The sequence below is a fragment of the Mustela nigripes genome, unplaced genomic scaffold, assembly GCF_022355385.1.
Source record: "Mustela nigripes isolate SB6536 unplaced genomic scaffold, MUSNIG.SB6536 HiC_scaffold_148, whole genome shotgun sequence".
Classification (NCBI taxonomy): Eukaryota; Metazoa; Chordata; class Mammalia; order Carnivora; family Mustelidae; genus Mustela; species Mustela nigripes.
The window spans coordinates 8,142,060-8,166,251 of record NW_026739562.1 but is presented as its reverse complement, the minus strand read 5'-3'; the positions used below and the strand labels follow the sequence as shown (position 1 = coordinate 8,166,251).

The window sequence follows — 24,192 nt, the reverse complement described above, 5'->3', positions numbered from 1 at the left end:
AAGCCCTCCAGTCTGGCTGAGGTACCCTCCTTTGTGCTATGACAACACCCTCTAGCTTGGCCCTTAGGAGGGGGCTCGATATTGCCTCTAAATGCACAGCTCATCTTTCTTGGAGTCACCATGGGCCAGGACCTGCTCTAAGCCCCTTACATAATTTACCTTGTTGACTCCCACAACTACCTCATTCCTTGGGTGTTATGTCCTGTTTTACAAATGGGGAAATGGAGGCTCAGAGAGATTCGGGTTATATAGTATCTCACGTTCCTATGCTGTGTAACAAATGACCATGAACATGGAAGCTTAAGATGACATATGGATGATCTCAGTTCCCATGGCCCATAGTCAGCTCAGTCTTGCTGGCCCTGTGTGTGTGTGTGTGGGGGGTCTCATCTGGAGCCGAGATGAGGCATGTTGAGGTTTTGGTGGAATTCAGTGCTTTGCCACTTTGGCCCTCAACTCCTGGAGGCCACCCCCTCCATGCACTTTACACATAGTTGTTTGCTTCAAGGCCAACAGGGGACTGTTTCTTCTCAGGAAAGGCTCAGTGCCTTTAAAAAAAAAAAAGAAAGAAAGAAAAAGGCTCTCACCTGATTAAGCCAGGCCCACCAAAGATAATCTCCGTTTTGATGAACCCCAAATCGGTTGATTTGGGACCTTCATTACAGCTGCAGAATCTCTTTACTTTTGCCGTAAAAGGTCACCTAATTATGGGAGGACATCCCCTTGTATTTACAGGTCTCCTGCACACCCTAGGGGAGGGGATTAAATAGGTGTGTATGGGAGGGAGAGGGGAGCAGAGGAGAAGCAGAGTAGGGGCCAGGAAGCTTGGAGGCAGCATTAGAATTCTGGCTACCATGCCCAGCTAGGGAGCGGCAGCCTCAGGAGTTAAACATAGATCTTCTGACTATGGAGCCTGCACCTTTGACCCAGCTGAGGCAGAGGACACGAGGGCTGAAATGTTGGCAGGTGTCAGGAGGACCACACTGGGTAGAGCATGGGAAGTGTCCGGCACAGCGTCTGGTCCACAGGACAGGCTTGATCCTAGCAGTTCGCATCCCCAAAGGCCAAGACTGTGGCTGATCTGCTTCTCTGCCTCCATTGTCAACAGTTGGAGGAACAGCCTCCAGCGGAATCCTTGGAGCATCTAGTCGGAATCCTGCACCTCGCCGGAAGAGGGAGAAATGCCCCCCCCCCCCACATACCCACACCCCCAATGAACCCCTGGCAGAATATAAGATCGATTTCCCCTTCTCACTCCCCATCTCTCAGTCCTGGTCCCCTCCCCCACCATGAAGAAAGGCACAAAGTCAGGAATTGATGCTGAATCTTTTTTTTTTTTTTTTTACTTTTGCCTTCTTAAAGCTTGTGCTGAGCTGATGGAAGAAGCAGTTTGGCAATTAAAAAGGCCCAGCGGCTTGGGCAGCGGCAGGGGAGGCCGGGTGAGGGCCAGGGGAAGAGCAAAGCCCGCACTAACTTCATAAAATATAAAACAAGGGAGGGGTGAAGGGAGGCTGGAGACTTGTAAAATACAATATTTTAGGGGATTGGCAATAATAAAAAATAAGGTTCATTATTTACAAACAATTTCTGTTCTTGGTCTCTGTACAGTGGGGTGGGGGGTGAGGGGGGGGTGTGTTGGTGTGTTGATGGGTGTGTTTGTGGGTGGGGGCAGGGAGGCAGTGGTCCAGTCGGTCATTATGAGAAAGGAGGGGGTCAGCCCAGTGAGTGGTTTATCTGAGAAGGACGGATGGCTGTGGGAGGGAGAGGTGAGAACAGAGTGGTCCGCTCAAGGGAACAGTCCAAATGTGATGGGGAAAGGAGAGGCCCTGGTAGGGAATGGGGCAAAGAAGGGCTGGGGCGAAGTGGAACCCCTTCTCCTGGGGTGGGAGCCCAGGGGGCAGGGGGACAAGCTGGATCCGGGTTAGAGAGCAAGACCACCCGTCTTCCGGGTGCCAGAGGGGATGTCCTGTGTCCTGGGTCTTGATGCGCCTAGGAGAGTTTGATGGTGGTATTGGGGCCGAGATCCCTGGAGAGAGAACAGAAGTCTGGGGTGAGTCTGTCCATCGAGGACCTTTTCACCACTCTGCACGCTGGATCAGAATGCGGGTGGGATGGGGCCTTGGGGAGGCGTGGCTGAGATGGGGTCCAGCCCCCCTCCCCGTGGAGAATGGGTGGAGCCTGGGGCCCGGGAAGGGAAGGGGCCCCGCCCACCTACCTCTCACGGAACCACTCCTTGGGGTGAGAGAAGTCCGGGCTGGTACTGTTTCCACTGATGTCTTTCGGCCAGGCCTCGCTCAGGTACTTGGTGGTCTCGTGGGTGCTGTCCAGGTGGTCATGCTGCAGGTGGTCCTGGGGCCGCTGCTCAGCTGGCCCCCCGGGCTTGATCTCCCAGCCGTCTGGGGGCTCCACGGGCAGCAGGGCGCTGCGGCCATCCTCCCACGAGCCTGCCCCCTCATCGTAGAACAGGAGGCTCCGGGAGGGCACTGGACAGAGAGCTGATGGTGAGCCTCCGGGCCGAGCCTCCCCACTCCCAGCCACATTCCTGGCCCACCAGTGAAGTACGAGGGCCTGAGTCAGAACCCCAACTCTAACACTGCCCTTGGGTATGACCTCTGGTGTCTTAGGCCTTTGCTTTAGCCTTTCTGAGCCTCAGTTTGCTCCTCCATAAAGTAGGCATACTAGGGTAGAGGTCGTGTGGATGTGGTTTGAGACCGTTATGGACAAAGTGATTGAAACTGTTCAGTAAGAACTCCGAGAAAGTAGTTCTTCCCAAGCAGAGGGTACCAGGGTGGGGCATCTGAGAACTGTTTTTTTTTTTTTTTTTAAAGATTTTATTTATTTATTTGACAGATAGAGATCACAAGTAAGCAGAGAGAGAGAGAGAGAAGAGGAAGCAGGCTCCCTGCAGAGCAGACAGCCTGATGTGGGGCTCAATCCCAGGACCCTGGGATCATGACTTGAGCTGAAGGCAGTGGCTTAACCCACTGAGCCACTCAGGCGTCCCTGAGAACTGGGTTCTAATCCTACTTCCACTACTCACTTCCTCTGAGACCTTGAATCAAAATCCTTCCATTTTTCTTTTTTGTGGAGATTTTATTTTTTTGAGAATGAGCACAAGGTGGGTTAGGGCGGGGGATGTGGAACAGCAAATTCCCCCCTGAGCAGGGAGTCCAAGTGGGGGGTGGTGAGGGGGGGCTTAGATAAAGGCGTAACCCCCAGAGCCACACTGGCTCCCTCTTCCCTGTTCTAGGCCCTAGTGTGCCCTTCAGGAAAATGAAGGTAAAGGAAACAGTTTGTTGGATATCTACCCTGTGCTAGGCATTGTGCAAAGCCCTTTGACCTGTATATCAAATAACGAGCATCTCACAGAAACTTCTGGAAAGGGGATATTCTTAGGCCTGTTCCAGAGAACAGGTAACTGAGGTTCTAGCTTATCAGGTACTTTGGCCTACACAGGGCTGCCTGCCTCCAGGATCTACCACCACCTTCCAGGCCCTCAGACCCTGACCTAAGAGAGTAGGTGAAGGACACTCCCTGCCATTGAGCAACGCAGCAGCCCGGAAAGCCAGCCGGCTCCAGAAGCCATTTCCTACCACAGACACACACACTGGGCCTGCCACCCACTGCATTCTCTCCAAGGGGCTCATTCATTCCTTCCCTTCCTCGGACTCCCTTTGTTCATCCACACTGGCCCAACCCCCCACTTCCCTCCCTTCCTCTCCTCGGGCTTCCTCTACCTCCAAATACCCCAGGGCGCCCCTGGCCTTGGAAAACGGATATGTGACTTTCTCGACTCTCACACCCCCAGGGCCCACCTCCCTCTGCAACTGTCCTGTCTCCTCTAAGGCCACGCTTGTCCAGGGAGTGGTTTTGGCTGGCCACCTCCACTTCCTCTTCCTCTAACCCTCCCCACCCCTTCCTCCTTTCAAGGCCCTGATGGTCTAGCTCATTCTCCCAGCCTATCCCTCCTTCTTGAATCCTACTCCTCCCCGTCGCCTTCCTCTCTGACCCCCATCTCTTTCCTCTTCCTCCTCCTGTCCTGCCTGATGATTCGTTTCCGGTAGACAATGTGACCGTTAGAACATTCCTCCGTAGGTCTACCTGAAACACCTTCCTTGCCACCCACCTAGTGTACCTTTTCTTGCCGCCTGGCAAGGTCTTCAAAAAGAGAGGGGATGCACTCAATGAGTAAGCGCCTGCTGTGTACCAGACCCTGTGCTAAGAGTGTGTGTTCCCTGTGCCATTTAGTTGTGACAACAGCCATGCTTGGGGAGTGCAGAACTGGGACTTCCGTTTTTCAGATGAAGACACAAAAGCTTAGGGAGCTCAAGACAGGTGCCCAAGGTCAAGCAGTTAGCAAGTGGCAATGGCAGACATGACGAACTTTGAGGCCCCATGCTCTTAATCACCATCGGTCCCCCGCGGGGTGATAACTACCTGAGCTCCCACCACGGCTGCCCCTCCTCTGCCGTGCTTGACATCCTGGCATTCCTTAACACGATGCTTCAGCCACCACTGTCTGATCAGAAAGTGCCCTTGAACCCAAACTCATGGGCTATCCCAGTCCTGAAATGCTAATTGTTCCTGGCAGATGCCCTTTAACCACTGGCACTATAATTCATGGGGGCCGGCGGGGTGGGGGGGGGGCGGCAGTAGGGTGGGAACATTCCTGCTGTCCCCTAATCACCCCCCAACCCCTGCAGGCCACTCTTGGGTGGGCTGGGAGATCAGGGAACCTGCAGCATAGCCCCATTTCTACAACTAACGTTGAATAAATCATGGACCCATTGGGGGCCTCAGTTTCCCCATCTGCAAAACCAGGAGGTAGAATAAGATGTCGCCAACCCGGAACCCGTCTGGCTCCTGTCTTATATCTGGCTGATGCCCAGACGTTGGGACTGATGGAAGATGGCCTGGCCGAGAGCACTCACTCTGACTGGCTGTGTAGACGCTGTCAGCAGCCACGGGGTCTTCCTTCACAGTCTGGGAGCTGGAGGAGAACTCAGGGAGGCAGGGCACAAGGGAGCCCAGCACCAGAACGAAGCACAAGGCTGCCACCTGGTAGTGGAGAGAGCGGGGGTCAGAGCAGGTTGGGGGAGGGTGCAACGCCTGCCACCCCCAATTCTTCTCCTCCAAAACAATTGGTATTAAAAAGCCTGGTATTTTTCCAAGAAAGCAGCACTCAGAGCCAACCACCTCCTAGATGTGCGGTCTTCTCCCCTTGTTGGAGAAGGTGGAGGAGGCTGCTCAGGCCATCTCAGCCCCTCAGGGGCCACCACAGGCAGTGTCAGAAAAAGAAGGAAGTAGTCAACATGGATATCACCTATAAGGTGGGAAGTCAGGACAGGGAAAAAGGAATGGGGGGATCCTGGGGAGGGAGGGGACAGAGCATCACACCAGATTTGCAGCAGGACAAGGAAGAGTCACACATCCGGAACTAAGCCACGCCCATGCAGTGCCTGACACCAGACAGCATGAGGATCTCAGAGGCCCCAGGGAGTAGCCAGGAGGTATCAGGCTGCACATTCCTAAGACAGTGTGCAGAACCTGTAGATGCCTGAACCACACCCTGCACATTCTTTTGGGTTTCTAGAGATTTGCTCAGCCTTCTCCTCACTCACTATTCATTCCAGTAAGAAAGAACCAAGTGTCTCCCAACCTTGTGTCTCCCTAAGCCCTTTCCCCCTTAGGGTATAGAAGCCTCCTCCTCAAGGGACTTGCCCTACCTCCTAACTGGGTTCATGCGCGTTGCTGCACATTCACATTGTGTTAGAACTGGTCAGGGAAGGTCATGTTCTAGAAGGCTCCATGCGCTTGGTGAAAGAGGCTGGGGTCTTCAAGAGCCAGCCCAGCAGGCACTAGGGTGGTGTACCCTGGTGGTGTTGCCCAACCCTCAGAGCTCTGCCTGCCTTCCTAGAAAGCCAGCCTGGGGAACACTTGTCCTTGCGTGGCCCTGTGGTGAGGGAAAAGCACCTACCATGAGGCAGGTCCCAGTCTGGGTGGCGGCCATCTTGTAAGGTCTTGAGATCTTGTTGGTGACCAGAGTCTGGAGCTTCTGCAGCTGCTGGAGCAGGGTCCTGAGGAGGGCACAGTGGTCACCCAGCAGGCATCTTTGCCTCCTGGAACTTTCCCAGAGAGTCCCCGGACTGGCCCCACACTTGGCTTCCACACCAGGTGCCCGTTTCGGTCAAGACAGAAAAGGTCACCTCCCGGGTGTCCTGTCTGTGGTGTGGCCTGGGGAGCCTGGAGTCTATTGGGGTGAATTTTCTGGGTCACCCTATGGGAGCTCAGGGGTGCTCTGTGGTGCTCCTTGCCAAAGTGGGTTTGGAAGGTCTGCCCCACCTGGGCTGAGGTCACCTTTATCTTCACCTACACCAGTCACAGCTACATTGACTTTTCTTCCTTTGTACCCCACGACTGCCAGAACGGATAAGAAAGCCATGTCTGGTAGGTGTCAATTCATGTTAGCTTTTCTTCTCCTCTTTTTTTTTTTTTTTTTTTTTTTTTATGGTGTAGAGAGGGTCCAGTAAATAGTAGGTACCATTTTGGTTAATTTTGTCACTGTTGCTTTTATCCGGGGACCTGTAGCATCTTATTTCTGTTCGTGGATTTCCACGTCAGTCTCCTTCACTAACTGTGGGCTCCCTGAGGGCTAGGACTGGGTCCCACCCAACGTGGAGCCCTCTGGGCACACACAGGGGGTGCTCAGCCAGTGCCTGGCCAACTATAGTTTAACTCTCTTTCCTCCACCTAGCTGGCCAGTGGGGCTGCAGTTACCAGAATGTACAGCAGGTGGCGAAATAGCTCCAAGGGCCTGGCCCTATTTTGGGCCAAGAGAGGAATCTGGGCCAGAGGTAGAGGGGTGAGGGGTGTGGGCCCCCGCCCCCCTTCCCTGAGTGGGGGGCATTCTCCAGGTCAATTAGGGGGAGTGGCTGGATCCTGCTGGAGAAGCTGGGGGAGAAGGAAGGAAAGAAGGAGAAAGCCTTCTGTTGAGCACTGGTTAAGTACCAACTGTCCTCTCTTGTTTCAATTTACCCCAGCAAATAATTATTAGAGACCTACTGTGGGCTCATGGCGAGGCACTATCAAGAATTCAGAATAACCATAAAAAAAAAAAAAGAGGAGAAGAAAAGCTAACATGAATTGAGCATTCCTAAATGCCAAGCACAGTGCTGGGCCTTTTACCTGCACTGTGTCATTGAATCTTCCTAAGAATCCTGGGAGATAGAGCTTCTATTGTCCCCTTTTAGATAAAGCAACCGGGGCCCAGAGAGCTTTAATGGTTTTTACAGGATCACAAAAATGGCAGAGTAGGATTAAAAAACCCAGGCTGTGACTTTAGGTAGCTGCTACGTGCTGGGCCCCATACTGAGGTGAATCACGGAAAGATCTTGGTGAAATGCATATTCTGATTCTGCAAGGTGGGGTGGGGGTGGGGAGAGTTCTGAGATCCTGTGGTTCTTACAAGCCCCCAGGTGGTGCAGATGCTGCTTGTTGATGAGAAGAGCTTGGAGTGGCAAGCACCCGTGCCAGGGGTTCTAACATTAGGGCTCTAACGTTAGGGTACGTCAACATCACCTGGAGGGCTTATTAAAACACAGATTGCTGAGCCCTCCCAGGAGTTCCTGATTCAGTAGGCTGGCTCCAGGCCTGAAAATCAGCATTTCCTATAGTTCCCAGGCCTGGGGAATTCCGCTTTGAAGGCCACCGCCCTACACCAACTCATTTAAGCGGCTCACCTACCCTGTCAGGTGTCTAGACCTATGCGTGGATGAAGGATGGGAAGCCAGGGGTCGCAAGCTGCAGGGTTCCATGTTTCTGGGGTTCCTGTCATCCTGAACTCAGCAATCTGGCCTGTCTCCTGCCTATGCCAGAGCCGGGCCCTGCCTGGAGAAGGACGGGGATCACGGACGATGCAGGGGGCACTACCTACCTGTTGGCATTCTCCAGGGTCTCTACCTTCTTCCACAGTTCGTTGTTCTCTGATGTAAATGTCTCCACCCTGAGGGGGCCAAGCAGACACAAGCTCAGGGGCAGTCCCCAGGTTCACTGCTGCCCCCTCTGCACCGCCCACCCCTCCCTGAGTGCCCCTCCCATCCCCACTCCTGCTCTGGTGCCCTTGGAGCGAGCACTGGGGAGAGGGGCAGGTGGGGAGTGGGTCCCAGGCCTGCCACCCTGCTCAGAATGCTTACTTCTTTTCTAGACATTCCACGTACTCCTTCTTCTTACGGCGGCTCTCCTGGGCCGAGATCTAGAGGGGAAGGTCCCAAAACAGGGGTTACCACAGCCACATAGCCATTTCCGGGGGGGGGCACAATTTTAGGGCTGTTATCACCAGGGGAGCAGAGGCTTCCATCCACCAAGGAAGCAGGAAGCAGCCCTGGGGCAGGGCCAGGGTCCAGCTCATGCCTTACCTTATTCTTGATTTTTCTCCGGACCCTCTTTAAGGCCTTTTCTTCGGCTTTGGTGAGGGGGAGTTTCGTGGGGATGGGGTAGCCCTCAGCAATCAGGGTGCGTTTCTCCTCCTCTGTCAGGAGCAGTGGCCCTGATGTCCCTTGTAGTTTCTGTGGGAAGTCAGACATGCTGGTTAGGAACCAGACAGCCCTGGGTGCAAATCCAAGCTCTGCCATAGACTCTGCGTGACTCAAGGAAGGCATTGACTCTCTCAGCTTCGGTTTCCTAATCTGAGATAGGGTGGACTTGGATTAAATCCGCTAACATGAAAAAAAAAAAATCCGCTAACATGTAGCAACAGTGCTGGGAGCCCAGCATGTTAGGTGCTCAGTATATTATCTCAGGGTGGGCGTAGGGGCCCCCCAGACTCCATCCTGGAATCCACAGCCTCAAGCTTACTTGTTTGGAGCCACTAGACAGCAACCCTTTTACCTGCACTATGATCTTTGCTTGGGAGGCTCCACACAGGACTCAGCTCCATGTTTCCCAGGGCAATTTTGGGCCTCCTGAGCACCACTCCCCAAGCAGTGCTCCTTGGAGCTGGCCTGAGCCATCATCCCCGGTAATGTGGAGTTCTAGTCCTGCCTCTAGTCCCTGCCACAGTGGGGATTCGGCAGCTTCTTGGACTTCTCTACCTGTTTCCTCTTTACCCCAGAGCAGGATGAAAAGATTCTCACTCTCATCTGCTGGGCACACACCTCTCTGAATGCTTGTGGGGATGGGGACCATCAGGGTTGGGGGTCCCAGACCCTTCATCGCTGCTCTTGTGCAGGGTGGACTTACTCAATCCCTCACCTCTAGGGCCAGCCCGCCCCCAGCTGCTTACGTGAGGGGCGGTGAGAAGGGGGGAAGTGGAGATGGCCGTGGACGAGCGGGCCATGGGCCGGACAGGGCTGGAGGGGGGCAGAGAGCGGGGACTCTGGGAGCCGTCACTGTCGCTGCCGTGGCTGCTGGGGGGCGTCAGAGGCATCTGCACCAGGTCCTCTGGGGAGAGCAGGGGGAATCCAGGTTAGCAGGGTTGCAGCCCACCTCTGCTCGGACATCAGAGGTCAGCCGGGTCCCCCCGACACTGTGGGGGACGGAACACTGGGGCCTTGACCAGCTATCCCATCAGAAGCTCCTCTGCCATGTCAGAAAGTTAAGCTAACATCCTGGAAGTTCATTTCTGAATGCCAGCCTGTCTCCGACGCCACAGAAGCCTGGCTCCTTTAAGCCCGGTCCCTGGTGTGACTATCATGGAAGCCAGATTCTCGAAGTCCCTCCCCCTCCCTGACTTCACAGGGTCCAGGCCCTTGGGAGCCTCCACTGGTAACCCCAGAGGGGACTGGAGTTTGCCCACAGCTAGACCCATGGGGATCAGGCGGGGAAAGCAACAGCCTCTGTCACTTCCTTTTTCCCACTGCCAAACATCAGCCACAGCAATCTCAGGGTTTCCACTTCCAACTTGAGTGTGACAGGACAGCAGGCACTGGGCTCTAAGCACACCAGCCAAGAGCCCTGCAGTCCAAAGCCTCCCCTCCCCACTCCTGCTCTGTGGTTACAGCATCAGGAAGACTGACACGCTGTAGGTGGTCAGAGAAAGGCCTAGGTAGAGCCACGAGGACCGAGAGCCCAGCAGGGAGAGCTCCCAGGACAGCACAGAAAGCCCTGATCATTGCGGAGCGGGCTGAGGCTCCAGAGGAACGGCCACGTCCTTCCAGACTCTGCCTCGAGCTGCCCCCCTGGAGGAGTCCTCTCTCTCTCCCTGGACTTTCATTTGCCTCTTAAGAATGCCATAAGGTAAAGAGCCTGGAATATGGAGTCAGGGGGCCTGAGTTCAAGTTCTGCTGTCATGTGCCCCAGGTGTGTGACCTGTAGTCCTATTTCTTAACCCCTCCCAGCCTCACTTCCCTGCTGGAAGGGAATGAATGGACTGCAGGGAGCCGTGAGGACACAATGAGCTCATGTCTGTGAAGATGCCTTACGGATTGAAGAGCGCTTTACAACATGATGTGTTTTCACGATGGCCCCTTCCTACCTTCTGTGAATCTTCTCTCCGAGGAAGGGAGCAATGGGAGGGCGAAGCTTGGGTCTTATTCATCTTTCTAAACCTTGTGCTACTCAGCCCGGAGCCTGATACACAGTACATGCTCAATGAATGTTTGATGAATTAATGAGATAGGGTTGGAAAGATTTGGTCAGCCTGTTCTTCTTCTGGCCAATTCAAGAAGCTTTCTCTGTTCCCTTCTCCCCTGTCAGATCTGGGGATGTGCCTTCACAGCCTCCTGGAAAATCTGCCATCTTTAACCCATACCTGTGCTATGAAATTGGCTCTCACTACTCTGTGATCTACTGGCACAGGACCTGTCTTCTGTCTCTGCTTCCTGAGACATGCCCAACGAAGTCTTGTGGATGGATGGATGAATGAATGGGTGGATGGATGGATGGATGGGTGACCATAGAGTGGGCTTCCATTAGTGAATGACAGGAGGGGGGATTAGCTAACAGGGTGAGGGTGTCAATAACAGAGATGACAGTTGTAGACTAGGTAAAAAGGGAGCTGGATGGTTGGAAAGTGCACAGGGCAGGGAGGAAAGGGTATTCTGGGGAGATATGGGGGCTGTTGAGGGAGATGGATGGGCTGGGCCAAAGGATGCTGTCTGCCCAAGACTGGAAAGAAAGAGTCCCTCTCTGGACACACTTACCCGGTGTCACTTTGAGGAACTGATTCACCTCCTGGGGCTCTGCTTTGATCACTGGCAGCTGAGTCATCTCTCCTGGGGCCTGAGGAAGAGACAGGTCCAGCTCCATCAGCTGCCCCTGGGGCTGTCCCCACCATGCTGTTCAACCTCCCACCCTCCCTAGGGCTGGCGGTCTGCTCTGCACAATTAAGGAGGTGGATAGACCCAGGGTTCTGGGCACAGCCCAGACGGAGGAGAGGCAAGTTCTGAGGCTTCGAGAAGTCAAGTCAGACCTAAGAGAAGAGAATGATAGCTAAGTAGCTAGTGTAGTTTAGACCTAAGCTTGGAGAAGGAGGGCTTCTTGTGGCCTCCAAGGGCAAGGCCATCTCTTTAATGGAAGCTGCTCTTTGCTGACTCTGAAGGTCACAGGCCTTGGTATATGGGTTGCCAAGAGGAGAAAAGTAATGTCTGGCACATTGTTGCTGTTCAGTGAATGGCAACAGTAGTGCCGATGAAGAAGGCCTGAACTGGCTGGGGGCGCGGGGTGAGCTCTCTAGGCAGCTGAACCTTGAAAGGAGTCTTGAAGTATAAACAGGATTGTTCCAGATAAAGGACAAGGCAGGTGGTAAGTGAAATGAAAGGAATTTCCATCTGCAAAGGCCCAAGGGGCTAGAGAGCATGGCTGGCTCTGGAATCTGCAGGTATTTGGGGGTGTCCAGAGTGTAGGGGTGTGCCAGGAGGGAGTGGTAGGAAACAAGACCAGAAGACCTGGGCAGGGGGTGGGGTGGGGGTGGTGGTAGGATTCACAGAAGGTAGAAAGGGGCCAGGCAAAGAAGTCTGAAACAATAAAGAGTCCCTGATGGGGTGTATCGCAAGGGACTGACAGAACTAGATTTATGTTTTAAACAAACACGCGCTGCTATTTCTTTATGTTCCAACTTGCTGTTCCAGAAAGGGCATCAAGAGCATGCATGGCCTACTGGGTATTTACCCCAAAGCTACAGATGTAGTGATCTGAAGGGGCATGTGCACCCCAGTGTTTATAGCAGCCATGTCCACAATAGCCAAACTATGGAAAGAGCCTAGATGTCCATTGATAGCTGAATGGATAAAGAAGATGTGATATATATGTGTGTGTAGATATATACACACACATACATACATACCATGGAATATTACTCAGCTATTAAAAAAAAGAAATCTTGCTATTTGCAATGACATGAATAGAATTAGAAGGAATTATGCTATGCAAATAAGTCAATCAGAGGAAAACAATTATCATAGGATTTCACTCCTATGCAGTATTTAAGAAAGAAAACAGGAGCATAGGGAAAGGGAGGGAAAAATAAAACAAGATGAAATCGGAGAGGGAGACAAACCACAGGAGACTCTTAACCATGGGAAACAAATGGAGGGCTGCTGGAGGGGAGGGGGAGAGGGGATGGGGTCTCTGGGTGATGGACATTAAGGAGGTCATGTGATGTAGTGACCACTGGGTGTTACATGCAACTGATGAATCACCGACCTCTACCTCTGGTACTAATAATACATTATGTGTTAATTAATTGAACTTAAAAAAAGAACATTCTTGGCTTCCTACACACGATTCTCAATATGCATCTGACTGGTTCTCTCTTTGTGGGAGGCACCGTGTTTTGGGGTGCTGGATTTCAGGGCTGAGTCTCTCTTTTGGGTCCACAGCCAGCAGAGAGAGGCCATGACACTGTGGGTGCGACACAGAGCCTCCAATGTGGGCAGATGAGTAAGAATCACAGAAGGTTCAAGTTGGCAGGGACCTTGGAGAGTCTCTGGTCTGCATCCCAGCTCAGCCCTCAGGGGACAGAGAAGGCACTGTGATGCGGGAGGGTGTGTCACCCAGCCTATTACCAACAATGCCAGCTTCTGGTTCCTGGACCTTCCACAAGGGCATCGCGCTCTTACTAGAGTGGAAAGTGTGGGCTTCTGAGACTTGGAGGCCAGTTTTGGAATGCGGTTCATTATTTCCGCGTGTGGGATTTTTGTTTTTGTTTTTTTAGAGAGAGGGGGAGAGAGGTGGGGGAGGGATAGAGAGAGAGAGAGAGAGAGAGGCTCTTAAGCAGGTTTGATCTCACGACCTGGAAATCATGACCTGAGCAGAAACCAAGAGTGGGATGCTTAACTAACTGAGCCACCCAGGCGCCCTGCAGCTCATTATTTCTCACTGTGTGATTCTGGGCAAGTCCCTTAGCTCCTTGAGCCTCAGTTTCCCTCTCTGAGGCACGTGCCCCGCCTCCCGAGGCTGGCTCTCGCTGCTGCTGCGCCTTCCTTTCCTGCTTTGGCAAGGCCTGAGGAGTCGCTGAGCCATCTTGGAGATGGTCACAAAAGATCTTCCGTCTTTGCAAGGGGCCCTTGGTCATCTGGGTCAGTGGGGGGCGGGTGGGTAGGAAGGGGCTAATCTTGGCCTTGGGCGGAATACATTTTGATCAGGTGAGACGTGGTGGCCAGCAGGGGGCAGAGCCAGTCAAACCCCAAATGTAGGCATTTCAAGCAGGCCCTTACATTGTAGACTCAGGGCTTGGAGCCCCTTAGAGGCAGTTCATGCTCCCATTTTACAGATCAGAAAGCTGAGGAAGAAAGAGAGGGGCAACATGCCCAGAGCACAAATGAGAGCTGAGCTGGGACCCAGGCAGGGCCCAGAGTCTGGGGCTCGCATTCCCAGGAGGCTCTTCAGATGTTCCTGTTGGATCTAGAGTTGAATGCGTATCATGGAGAGTAGGGGGTGGGTGAGGGGGGTGTGGGGGGGTGGCGTCGTGGGGGGAGGGATGGCCTGAATGTATGAGGTAAAAAATATTGATCTCACAAACATATACAACTGAAATACAGCGCAACTGTTGTATTCTCATTTTGGTCTTTCTTTTTTAAAAATCCCAACACTTTTGAGAGAGTTATATGACCTGGGCTTTCTCCATCCCTGAGGCCCTGGACCAGGCCCCTGGTGCTCAGCCCTGCCCAGGTCCCTGTCAGCTGCCTTCTGCATACAGCGAGGGGCCCCAGCTTCCTCCGAGGGTGCTACAGCTTGTTCCCATTCTAGGACGGGGAAGGGGCAGCCCAAGGGGTCGGCAGAGGCCTGGTGCAAGAGTTCTGACCCTCAGGTTGCTTCCAGTTCACACAGCCCCAGGCTACGCAAGGCTTCCGAGGCCTCTTCCCACAGAGGCCCACCCCCACCCCCAACCCCGGTGTCCCTCCCTCAGCCCCTGGGAACAGTCCTCAGGCTCACCTGGTGGGGGATGGGCAGCCTGGACAGGGGGCTGAGGCCCAGCAGCGGGGGGGCGGCCATGGCGGCTGCAGCGGCCATGGCCGAGGAGGCAGCCAGAGGGTCCATGGGCAGCTCCGGGCTCTGCTCCTGCTTCACCATGACGGAGCACAGTTTGTGTCCCAGCACCCATGCTCCATGTTCCACGTCTGGGGAAGGGGGCAGGACCAGGCTCAGGGGACTCCCTGAGCAGAGGGCTCTGCTGCCCTCCTCCCCCTAGGAGCTGCTCTAGACTGCGCTGAGGAGAGAGACTAGGGTACAGGCAAGCAAGGGCAGAATGGGGCACTTGTGAGGTAGGCTGGGGCCAGAAAGGTTGGGGAGGTGGGTGGGCATCTATTTTACTCAGCAGCTCACAGAGCAGGCATGGACAACAGATCTGGACCCCTCTTGACTGGCTGTGTGACCTTAGGTAAGTTGCTTAACCTCTCTGAGCCTTAGCTTCTTCATCTGTAGATGTGCCCGGCAAGAAGGAAATGCTCAGTAAATGCTAGCTATTGTTAATAGAATGACTGCTATTCAGTGAACATTTGCTGAGCACTGTGCTAGGCTTTCAGGACCTTGTGAGAGTCGCCAGCAGTTTAGAGCAGCTGGAATGCAAAGGGAAGGGGAAGGTGGGCCCACAGAGGCCAGCAGGGGTAGTGCAGCCTTGGAGGCTGGGCTCACAGCTGTGACTTTGTCCTAAAGGTAATGGAGGGGGGGGGGGGCACCGAAGGGTTTAAGCATGCTCAGATTTGTAATGTCAAAAAAAAAATCATGCTGTGTGCGTATGGAGAAGGGCCTGACTGCAGGCAAGATGGAGGCAAAGAGACTCGAAAGAGGCTGATGACATAGTCCAGCAAGAGAAGATGAAGCCTGAGCAAAGGAAGGGACAGTGGGATGGAGGGGAAGGGACATACTGGAGACAAGTTTAGGGAGAATCCACAGGACCTGCTGATGGGCTGGGGGGGTAGTGAGGAGGTGGGGGTGGTGAGGAGGTAGGGGTGGGGAGGGCATGTGGGTGGTGAGGTGTGATGTGCAGGTTTCCTAGGGGACATCCACTTCCTGCCCTCTTAGTGGAGCTCCTGGCCTCACCTGGGCCACAGGGCTGGCAGGCATCACCCCTTTTCCTGAGTAGTGCCTACAGTCCTGCACTCCAAGTCAGCCCTGTGAGCCCCCGGCAGTGGTATGAGGTGGGGGTCTGGGGAGCCGGGATGCAAGGGAAGGACCAGGGTACTCTGGCCTTTGGGGCCTGCTGTGGGTAGAGAGAGGGGGTCAGTGGTGCCTGGTCCTACCTCAGAGATGAGGCCCCACCCTGCTGGGAGCCTGAGTGCCCCAGCTCTGGGCCACAGCCTGCCCCAGGGCTCCAGGAACACCCACAATCTTCCCAAATTACAGGGCCAGCTGTCCGGCCTCCGGGAAGCTACCCCTGCAAAGGGCCCACAGACAAATTGCTCTAAAAATAGACTTGGGGTGGCCAGCCTGGGCTGGCCTAGTGGGGGTGGATGGAGAACCTGCCATGGGAGGAGGTCCATCCCACACGCTGCCCCTCCCCAGGGTGGGGTCTGAGGACCTGCTGATGCGATTTCCAGAAGCTTCCCGGAGAGGCCAGGGCATGCAGGGATGCTAAGACCTCTGTAGCCCCAGCCCTTAAGCCATCTGAACCCCAGGCGGTGTCCCTGCCCCCACAGAGGTGAGCAGGGTAGGGATGCAGAGTCCCATCTCTGCCCCTGGGGGGATCTCAAAGACCCTCAGAAGCAGCACACACTTCTTGAGCTGAGTGAGACTCTCAGGCCTCACTACTTCTGAATTCTTTTATCCCTCCCGATATTCCTATGCGGCAGGCATTATTATTCTTCCCATTTAATAGATGAGAATATTAAGAAACTCATTCAAGACCACTGTCCTCAGAAGAGAAAGCGGAATTAAAAACACTGGTCCCTGGACCAGCCGCTAAAGTATTAACAAGACTTTAACACTCACAGTGAAAATAGCCAATAATTCTTTTTATATATTATGCACTGGGCACTCAACTGGGTATTTTATGTACAGATTTAAAAATCCTGGCCAGAATTCCTATGACACATTTATTATCTTCATTTTATAACTGAGAAAACAGGCCCAGGGAGATAAAGCAACTTGCTCAAGATCACATGGCTGCTGGGAGAAGCATCCGAATGCACAGCGGAACTGGATTGGTCCACACCCTGTACCCCGTGCGCAGGCCCTTGAGGCTGGAGGATGCCATGGTGGCAAGGGTGGGGGGCTTGCTTGCTCCCATGTCCCTACCAAGCATTTTACCGTGTGTGTGAACATGGTAAAATTCTCCTGAAGAACTTTCCTGAAGCCTCATTTTTCTGGGGGGGGTGAGGGGTGGGGGAGGAAGCTTTCAAGGGAGCAGAGAAGGGCACTGCAGGCTGAGATGCCCAGGGGCTTCCCGGAGGAGTCACCCACAAACACCTCTCAGAGGAGTGTGGCCCCCTGCCTTCTTGTTCTCTCTCATATCAAACCCTCCTGGGGGTCCTGGGGTCTGGGCTGTCCCTGGGTTCTGCTACCCTTTCTTACCTTGGGTGGTGTCCTCCATCTTGATGGGCACGAGGGGGCTCTGAGGCGCCGAGTCACCGCTCAGGGAGTAGCTGTGCTCAGCCTGGATGCCTGGGGTGGGGGAGTCCAGTTCCATGTCCAGTAGAGGGCTCTTCTCGTCCAGCACGGGATCATCAAAGAAACTGCTGAACAGGTCGTTGGAGAAGTCCTCCATGTTTTCTGCAAAGTGGTCCAGGTGCTCCGGGAAGTGCTGGGGAAGGAGGAGGGGGAGGGGGCAGTCAACTTTGCTTGAAATGGGGGCACACATGCTGTTGTAGTGGGGCTCCCAAACCTGCCACCACTGCCACTGTCACTGCAACCTCCCCATTATTCTTCCTGCCATCAGTAACACCACCACCCTCCCCACTACCCAAGTACCCAGGACAACTATTATGGGTTCTGTCATGACCATCACCGCTGTCACCACTACCTCTCCCTCCACCCCCGCTTGCCATCTCCTGCCTCACTGTCATTATCCTTAAGGAGAGGGCGCAGTAGCATCCCTGGACCAGGTGACAGGATACCAGGCTCTCAGTTCTGGCTCCGCGACCTTGGTTCAGTCACTCAGACTGATTCTCCATCCACCCTACTTCATGGGAAGACTAAATAAAGAGGGTGTGTCTACACCAGCAAGTCTGCATCCTAGAGATGTGTTGGTGTCTTTGGTATCTTTCACTGGAGTGCAAGGTGGGGGATTATCAAGGCTTCTCCTCCCCTCATTAGCACAGTCCACATCTGTCCTTATGCCTCCAGACTCTGCTCTTCCAGACGTACTTTATGCCAGGAGATTAGGCTCCAAAGCCATGTTACATGGGTTCGAATCCTGGCCTGGATACTTGTGGCTATGACTCAGTGTTGATGAAACTGTGGCTCAGGGACTCATGAACGGGTTGTGAAATCAATCTAGTAGGTCACAACCAGGATTTAAGAAAAGATAAAACAGAAAGAAGAGTAGAAAATACCAGACTGCACTTCATGTAGGGAGCTAAAATACCTGGTAAGGTTCTTGTCCCAGTTGTGTGTGTGTGTGTGTGTGTGTGTAATGAAGTAAAATACATTTCTTAGAAACGAAAAAGGTTGAAAAATATTCGTCTCTGAGATCTTGGGTAAGTTAATTAACGTCTCTTTGCTTCATTTCCTCTTTCGTATGGTGAGGATGATAACAGATTCTGTCAGAATTGTTGTGACGATGGCCCTGAGTACATAATAAGTACTCAACAAACATTACCTCTTATTATTTATTTTTTATTTTTTATTTTATTATTATTTTTTAAAGATTTTATTTATTTATTTGACAGAGAGAGATCACAAGTAGGCAGAGAGGCAGGCAGAGAGAGAGAGGAGGAAGCAGGCTCCCTGCTGAGCAGAGAGCCCGATGCGGGACTCGATCCCAGGATCCTGAGATCATGACCCGAGCCGAAGGCAGCGGCTTAACCCACTGAGCCACCCAGGCGCCCATTACCTCTTATTATTAATAAAACACCCTGTGCCTGGTATGTAGTAGGTGCTTATTTTTTTCTCTCTTAAAGAATTATAAACATGCAAGGAAACACTACTGCTGTTCATTATTTACTGACTGAGTACATTTGCTGGTGGGGTGGAAGAGGCGGTGGGAGGGGGATTGCTTCAGGTCCTGGAGTCCAGCCTGGTGAGGGGTTAATGACTGGCTTCTGTGGTGGTGGCTTGAGGTCTGGATCCATTGGCCCTTTGTGGCATGGAATACTCAAAGCCTGCCCCAGTCCTGAAGGGGTGAACAGAGAAGCCCTCTGAGAATAAGCTTGAGAATATTTCACTTCTCTGTGCCTCAGTTTCCCTATCTGCAAAGGGGAAATAATAGTGCCTACATCATAATGTTGTCATGAAGAGCAAATATTTGTGAGGTGCTTAATATTCACCTTATAGGATTATGAGGGTAAAATGAGTAAAGTACGTATACCCCTTACACACAGAACACACACACATTAATGCACGTAGCAGAATGGTGCCTAGTGTGTAGTGAGTACTCAGTGGTTGGTAGCCATTATTAGTATGAAAATAGCAGCTGCCAAAAGCCAGTCTGAGCCTGAGCTGAGCTAAAGAATGATCAAAGAATCAAGGACAAAATAAATGCAGAAACCCATCAACGCAGGTTCTCTCTCCCCTTCTCCCAGTTTGCCAGGACTTATCATCTACTCTCCATTTTTACCATGATTTTAACCTTCCAAAGTGCTTTCATATGCATGATTTTAGTTAATCCTCATAATCACCCAATGGGATAAGGAAGTTGCATATCTGCATTTGACAGAGAGGGAAACTGAGGCCCAGGGAAGCCAAGTACAACAGGAAGTGTCCACAATCCCTCATTGTCCAGTCCTTCCCCAACTGTAGCAGACATTGCTCTGTTCACAAATTGCCTGTTTGCCAGCCTGAAAATTCCCTGAGACGGAGTCTGTATCTCGTTCACCTGCTGGATCCCAGCACCTGGCCGGTGGGAACTGCTGGTGGAGGGATATGGCCTTGAACCCCAGAAGGCAATGCCATCAGTATGTCAATTGATCATCAGCGCCTGGCGTGAGGCAGTACGAGGAGATACTAGTACTAAACACATCTCTGAGAATAACTGATCCCGCACTAAGACCATTTACAAGGTACTCCCCCCCACCCCAGCCCCAGCCCGCCCCAGGACTGTGACTATGCGAGCTAGACCCTCTGCAGGACTGGGCCAGCCCAGCTGGGGGCGCTTTGCCCCTGCCCTTTCTCTCGGGGTCTCTCAGAGGCATGGTGTGGGGCCCAGTGGGAGGGGGTGGTCAGGAAGGGAGGGCAGTGAGTCAGCCGCTAAGGTATTCCTCCAGCAGCTGCTTCTCAGGAGATAAGGGTTTGCCAAGCCTTTTCCTGGGGCCTGGGAGAGGAGAAATGCTTCCTTCAGTCTGGGCTGGGGGTCCCTGAAGGCCTTAACTCCAGGCAGATGAAACAGGCCCTTCTCAGAGACCCCTTTCAGGGTGCCCGCAGATCCTGCTCAGGGAGCTCAGCTGGCCCCGTTTTGTGAGCAGCCCCCACCTGCTGGAAACAGCAGCCAAGGCCCAGCAAGATGGAGCTTCCAGAGGGTGGGAGCCAAGTGTAAGGGGAGGGCGGCCAAGGGGCAGACAGGGTGTGGGGGGGAGGGGGAGGACATTCAGAAAACACATCCTCTTTGCGCAGGGCTTCCTTGTGTGCTGGTCGCACCACCGGCGGTCATGGTGGGCATGTCTCATTACCTCCAGGCCAATCTCCTACTCAAGGGAACATACCAGAAGGGACTCCCTTCGGAGAACTTTGTAGCCTTGTTTCTACCTGGTGCCTGACTTTTCAAAGCAGCCCAGTTATGGCTGGTTTGTATCATCACATTAGAGACAGAAGGTACCGGAGAAAACCGACGGTCCTCACTTCCCACTCCCATCCCATTTCCTAATGAAGAAACTGAGGTCCAGAGAGGGAAAGCCACCTACCCAGGGTAACACAGTGAGTTGGTCGTGGTGAGGGAGGGGTTCTCTGCAGCTCCAAGGCTGCACAGGAATGGGAATCACCTTCTCCTTGTCCTCGCACTTCTTCCACGGTACCCACCCTCCCCCAACCTTGCCACTCCGGGGATCTCGGGCCTCCTCAGCTCCAGCATGCCCGCGTTTCACCTAAACCCCCAACCACACCCAGCGCTACCCCCAGTTCGCACGCTAAAAGCTGATATTTCTTCAAGACTATCCGAAGGAAATTATTCGGGGTGGGGGGAGGGGGGGTGTTAAATCTGTAAATGGCAGGGGGTCATGGGGGGTGTTAAATCTGTAAATGGCAGGGGGTCATGGGTCAACGTTCAGAGGGGGATAGGGTTCTATGGGGGTGGTGAGCGTTCTGGGGTGCCTTGCCAGGCAACCGGGATGGGAAGCCAGAGAAGGAAATATTATGATTTGTTTCCCTCCTCGTTAAAGACTTTTTCCTACAGTCCTGCCAATATAAGCTCCTTCTCCGAGGCCAGGCGCAGTTAGCCCCGGCTTCCCTCTCTCTCTCTGTCGGAGAAGTCTCGGACTGTCCTGCTTGCATCTCCGCGCACACCACTCCCGGCGACACCCGCAGCGGTAGCCGGGTCTCAGCCGCCTGCCCTTTGAATGTAAAGAAACACCGGGTCCCGCCAGTCACAAGTCGCCCGCCAGAGGTTAACGCCCGCGCGCTGTGGGACCGCCCCGCGCCGGAGTCCGGCCTGCTTATTGGTGGGTCCCGCGGAGCTCCTGGCCAATGGGAGGAGGCTGCGGGAAGCCGGCGGCGGGGAGCGAGCGAAGTAGGATTCCGCGTTTCGCAGACCGCCGGGGCGTGGGAAGGGCCTGGAGCGCCAGGTCCGACCGCGCGTGCTTCTCTGCGCTTTGGGCAGAGGCGCTGACGGCGCCTGCGAGCTTCAGGAGGCCGGCAGCCCCACGCAGTCCCAAGACCCTTATAAGTGGCACGACCCCCCAGCAGGAGGGGGGAAGTGGAGAGGGAGGGTCTCGCCAGACGTCCCCGGCTCGCAGGGGAGGTCGAGCCGCAATTCTTAAGTCCCTTCACGGCTCTTCCAGCTCAGCTCCCTCCGTCCGTCTTCGAGCAGCCCTACCACTGGGCGCACTGACGGGGCGGCGGGTCCTTGGCCTTGCGGGGAGTGGGAACGCTCTCGGGGCGGTAACAGGACCAACTGTAGCTCCTCTCAGTACCCCTCCTGTAATTTCTTCACTGGGGTCAAGGCAGAGAGGGGAAAGCTCCGGGAGTCCAGCGGTCTGCCCAGACGGTGTGCGGGAGAAGGTGCTTCCCCCATCCTGGGGCAGCCTCAGAGCGCCCCCTTCCCTCCGCCCCTAGCCCCACGGCTCATGCACCCGGGTCCCTGACTTCTGCCTCTCCCCTCGCCCGCGCTGATTCCGTCGGTGCTTGGGGAAAGGAGGGAGGAGACCAGAGTGGGTCCAGCCTGAGCTGTGGGATAAGGAGTGGGGGGGAATCCCGAGCCCGGACATTCCTTCCGAGAGTTAGCTCTGGGGAGAGATGGGAGGAGAGTCCTCTCACATTTCCCCCTTCCCTCCCTCGCAGGCCCCCCCCCCCCCCCACCATACTGACCCATACATTCCGGGACGGTTACTTGCCTCGTGGTCACTAGAAAATCGACCCCATTTCAAGCTGAAGGGCCACCAGTCTGAGTCAGTGCTGTGCCCTGAGTGTGTGTGTGTGTGTGTGTGTGTGTGTGTGTGGTGGGGAGAGGGGTAGGCTCAAGAAAGACCAGGGAGGGACTTAGGGGAGAGGAGGTGGGCCCCGGGTATCTGGTTGTCAGGCCCTCCCAGTCCTTAAGCATCACCATCCGGGCATTTGGGGGCCCCTTCCCAGAGCCAGAATCAAAGGTCCTCCCGTGAAGGGGAAAAGACCCTGGACCCAGACTTGGGATTCCCCAGTTCAAGATCCAGCTGTGCTCCAGGGCAGACCTGGGCAGGGGCAGGTGATATCTCCTTGACAGGCCTCAGTTTCCCCTATCTGTTATACACCATGTTCCTACTGAGGCAGGGGTGGTAGACAGAAAAAGCGTGAGGTGAACAAGTCTTCAGAGATTGGGCTCTTTTCCTCTGTCCTGGCCTCCCTGGGGACTGGGAAGGGGTGGAGCCAGTTCTCCAGTCCCTGGAGCTGGTCCCTGAGTCTTCCTGGCAAAGGCATGGGGGTTAAGGAGGGGGACACATTGTTCCAACCTCCAACCTCACTCTCATCCCCCATTCCCCACAGGCCCAGGGAAGGCGGCTGCTGAGGTTTCATATTTTCCCCCTACCGAACTATTCACCACAGAGCCCAAGTCCAAGTAAGCAGAAAAGCTTCTCTGTGTGTGTATGTGTGTGCATACATGTGCATGTGCTCTACCGACGTGGGCTGTGAGGTTCCTTCTTACACAGGGAAACACCACTTTTCTGATACCACACAACGGAAGATCCGCATCCTCGGACACATCCCACATCCAGCCTGGCACACACACACTCAGGGGTTTCCCGAGGCTGACACCGGCAGGCACCAACACAGCCCCATCAAGGACACACTCCCCAGGGGTGATCAGACGGACACACATTCTCCTGTAGACACGCACATGCGCGCAGCCACCCCCGAGATGGTCAGGCATGGCCCCGCACCCTCTCACTTGAACACACACAACATGTCACACCACCACAGAACTAGAGGCTGACTGCGCCAACCCACACGCCTGAGTCATATGACCCCCAGCGAGGCAGCATTGGGAGTCCCAGGCTCGCCTGGGGCTGGGACAGTGAGGACTGGGACTGGAGGAGGGCATGCCACAGGGATTGAGCCTTTCCGTGCTTGTGCTGGAGAGAGGAAGGGAGAGCCCACCATTGGCTGCTTCCCGCACACACAGCAGGGTCTGGGGAGAGCGTGTGTTCTCATTCTCCCCTATAGCCCCCTGCTGGTGTGGCTCTCTGCTCCCCTCCCCTGACACAGGTAACCCTTCCCTGGCCAGGCCACAGACCCCTCAGGAAAGCAGAGAGAGCTGGCCTGCAGGTTCCTGGCCAGCCCCTGGCACCTTCCAACCAGGCGGCCCATGTGCTGTGGCCCAGCCCTGGGGTTAGTGCCAGGTACTGTCTGGGCAGGAGGAAGCGGTGGCAGCAAGTGCCGCCGCCCAGGGCTGGGATTAGCTGTGACTGGCACCACTGAGGGCGCAGCAGCCCACGGTCTGGCTGCTGGAGATGTTGGTCCATACGCGGTGGCCAGAGGATCCCTGTGGAACAGCTCAGGACACTGGAGACTCAGTGCCAGTGCTGGCACTGGGGGCCTCTGGAGAATAAGGACATCTAATCACATCCATTTATTCATGACTTATATATTCCTTCAGGATTTACTAAGCACCTACTATGTGCCCAGGCCTGTGTATATACAGATGAACAAAGTCCAGCTCCTGCTCACAAAAGACTTTCTGACTAGCAGTATGAATACACCCCACTGAGGAAGGTAAGTCTCAGGCTTGAACTCTGATCAGTCTCCAGAACATTCTCTACCTTCCATTAAGAGGTACCTCCTAACACAATATGACTATATGACTTTCCTCCTCGGTATCTATCGATGGCTTCTTACTGGCTTTAGGATAGTTTCCTAGTGTCTTAGTATAGCTTGAGATGATCCAGCCACATCGCCTCTATGTCTGCTGTGACCAGTTCTCATGTGTATCTCTGAAGCCCAGCGCTGGTCCCAGCACATGCTAGGTGCTCAGCTGTTTGC

General features: G+C 54.2%; 1 protein-coding gene across 1 annotated transcript in view; it reads right to left on the bottom strand.

Annotated features, from left to right (window-relative positions):
- Nucleotides 1–1,325: 1,325 nt before the first annotated feature.
- The window catches only part of LOC132008517 (cyclic AMP-responsive element-binding protein 3-like protein 1), a 35,103-nt gene continuing 12,236 nt past the window's right edge, over nt 1,326–24,192 (bottom strand). The window contains exons 2-12 of the mRNA XM_059387158.1: nt 16,948–17,176; nt 14,371–14,555; nt 11,139–11,217; nt 9,281–9,438; nt 8,415–8,564; nt 8,193–8,251; nt 7,934–8,002; nt 5,978–6,077; nt 4,932–5,058; nt 2,216–2,483; nt 1,326–2,026 (exon numbers count right to left, since the gene is read on the bottom strand). Coding sequence (XP_059243141.1) covers nt 1,990–2,026; nt 2,216–2,483; nt 4,932–5,058; nt 5,978–6,077; nt 7,934–8,002; nt 8,193–8,251; nt 8,415–8,564; nt 9,281–9,438; nt 11,139–11,217; nt 14,371–14,555; nt 16,948–17,176 — 1,461 coding nt within the window. The 3' untranslated portion in view covers nt 1,326–1,989. The remainder of the gene's footprint in view (nt 2,027–2,215; nt 2,484–4,931; nt 5,059–5,977; nt 6,078–7,933; nt 8,003–8,192; nt 8,252–8,414; nt 8,565–9,280; nt 9,439–11,138; nt 11,218–14,370; nt 14,556–16,947; nt 17,177–24,192) is intronic.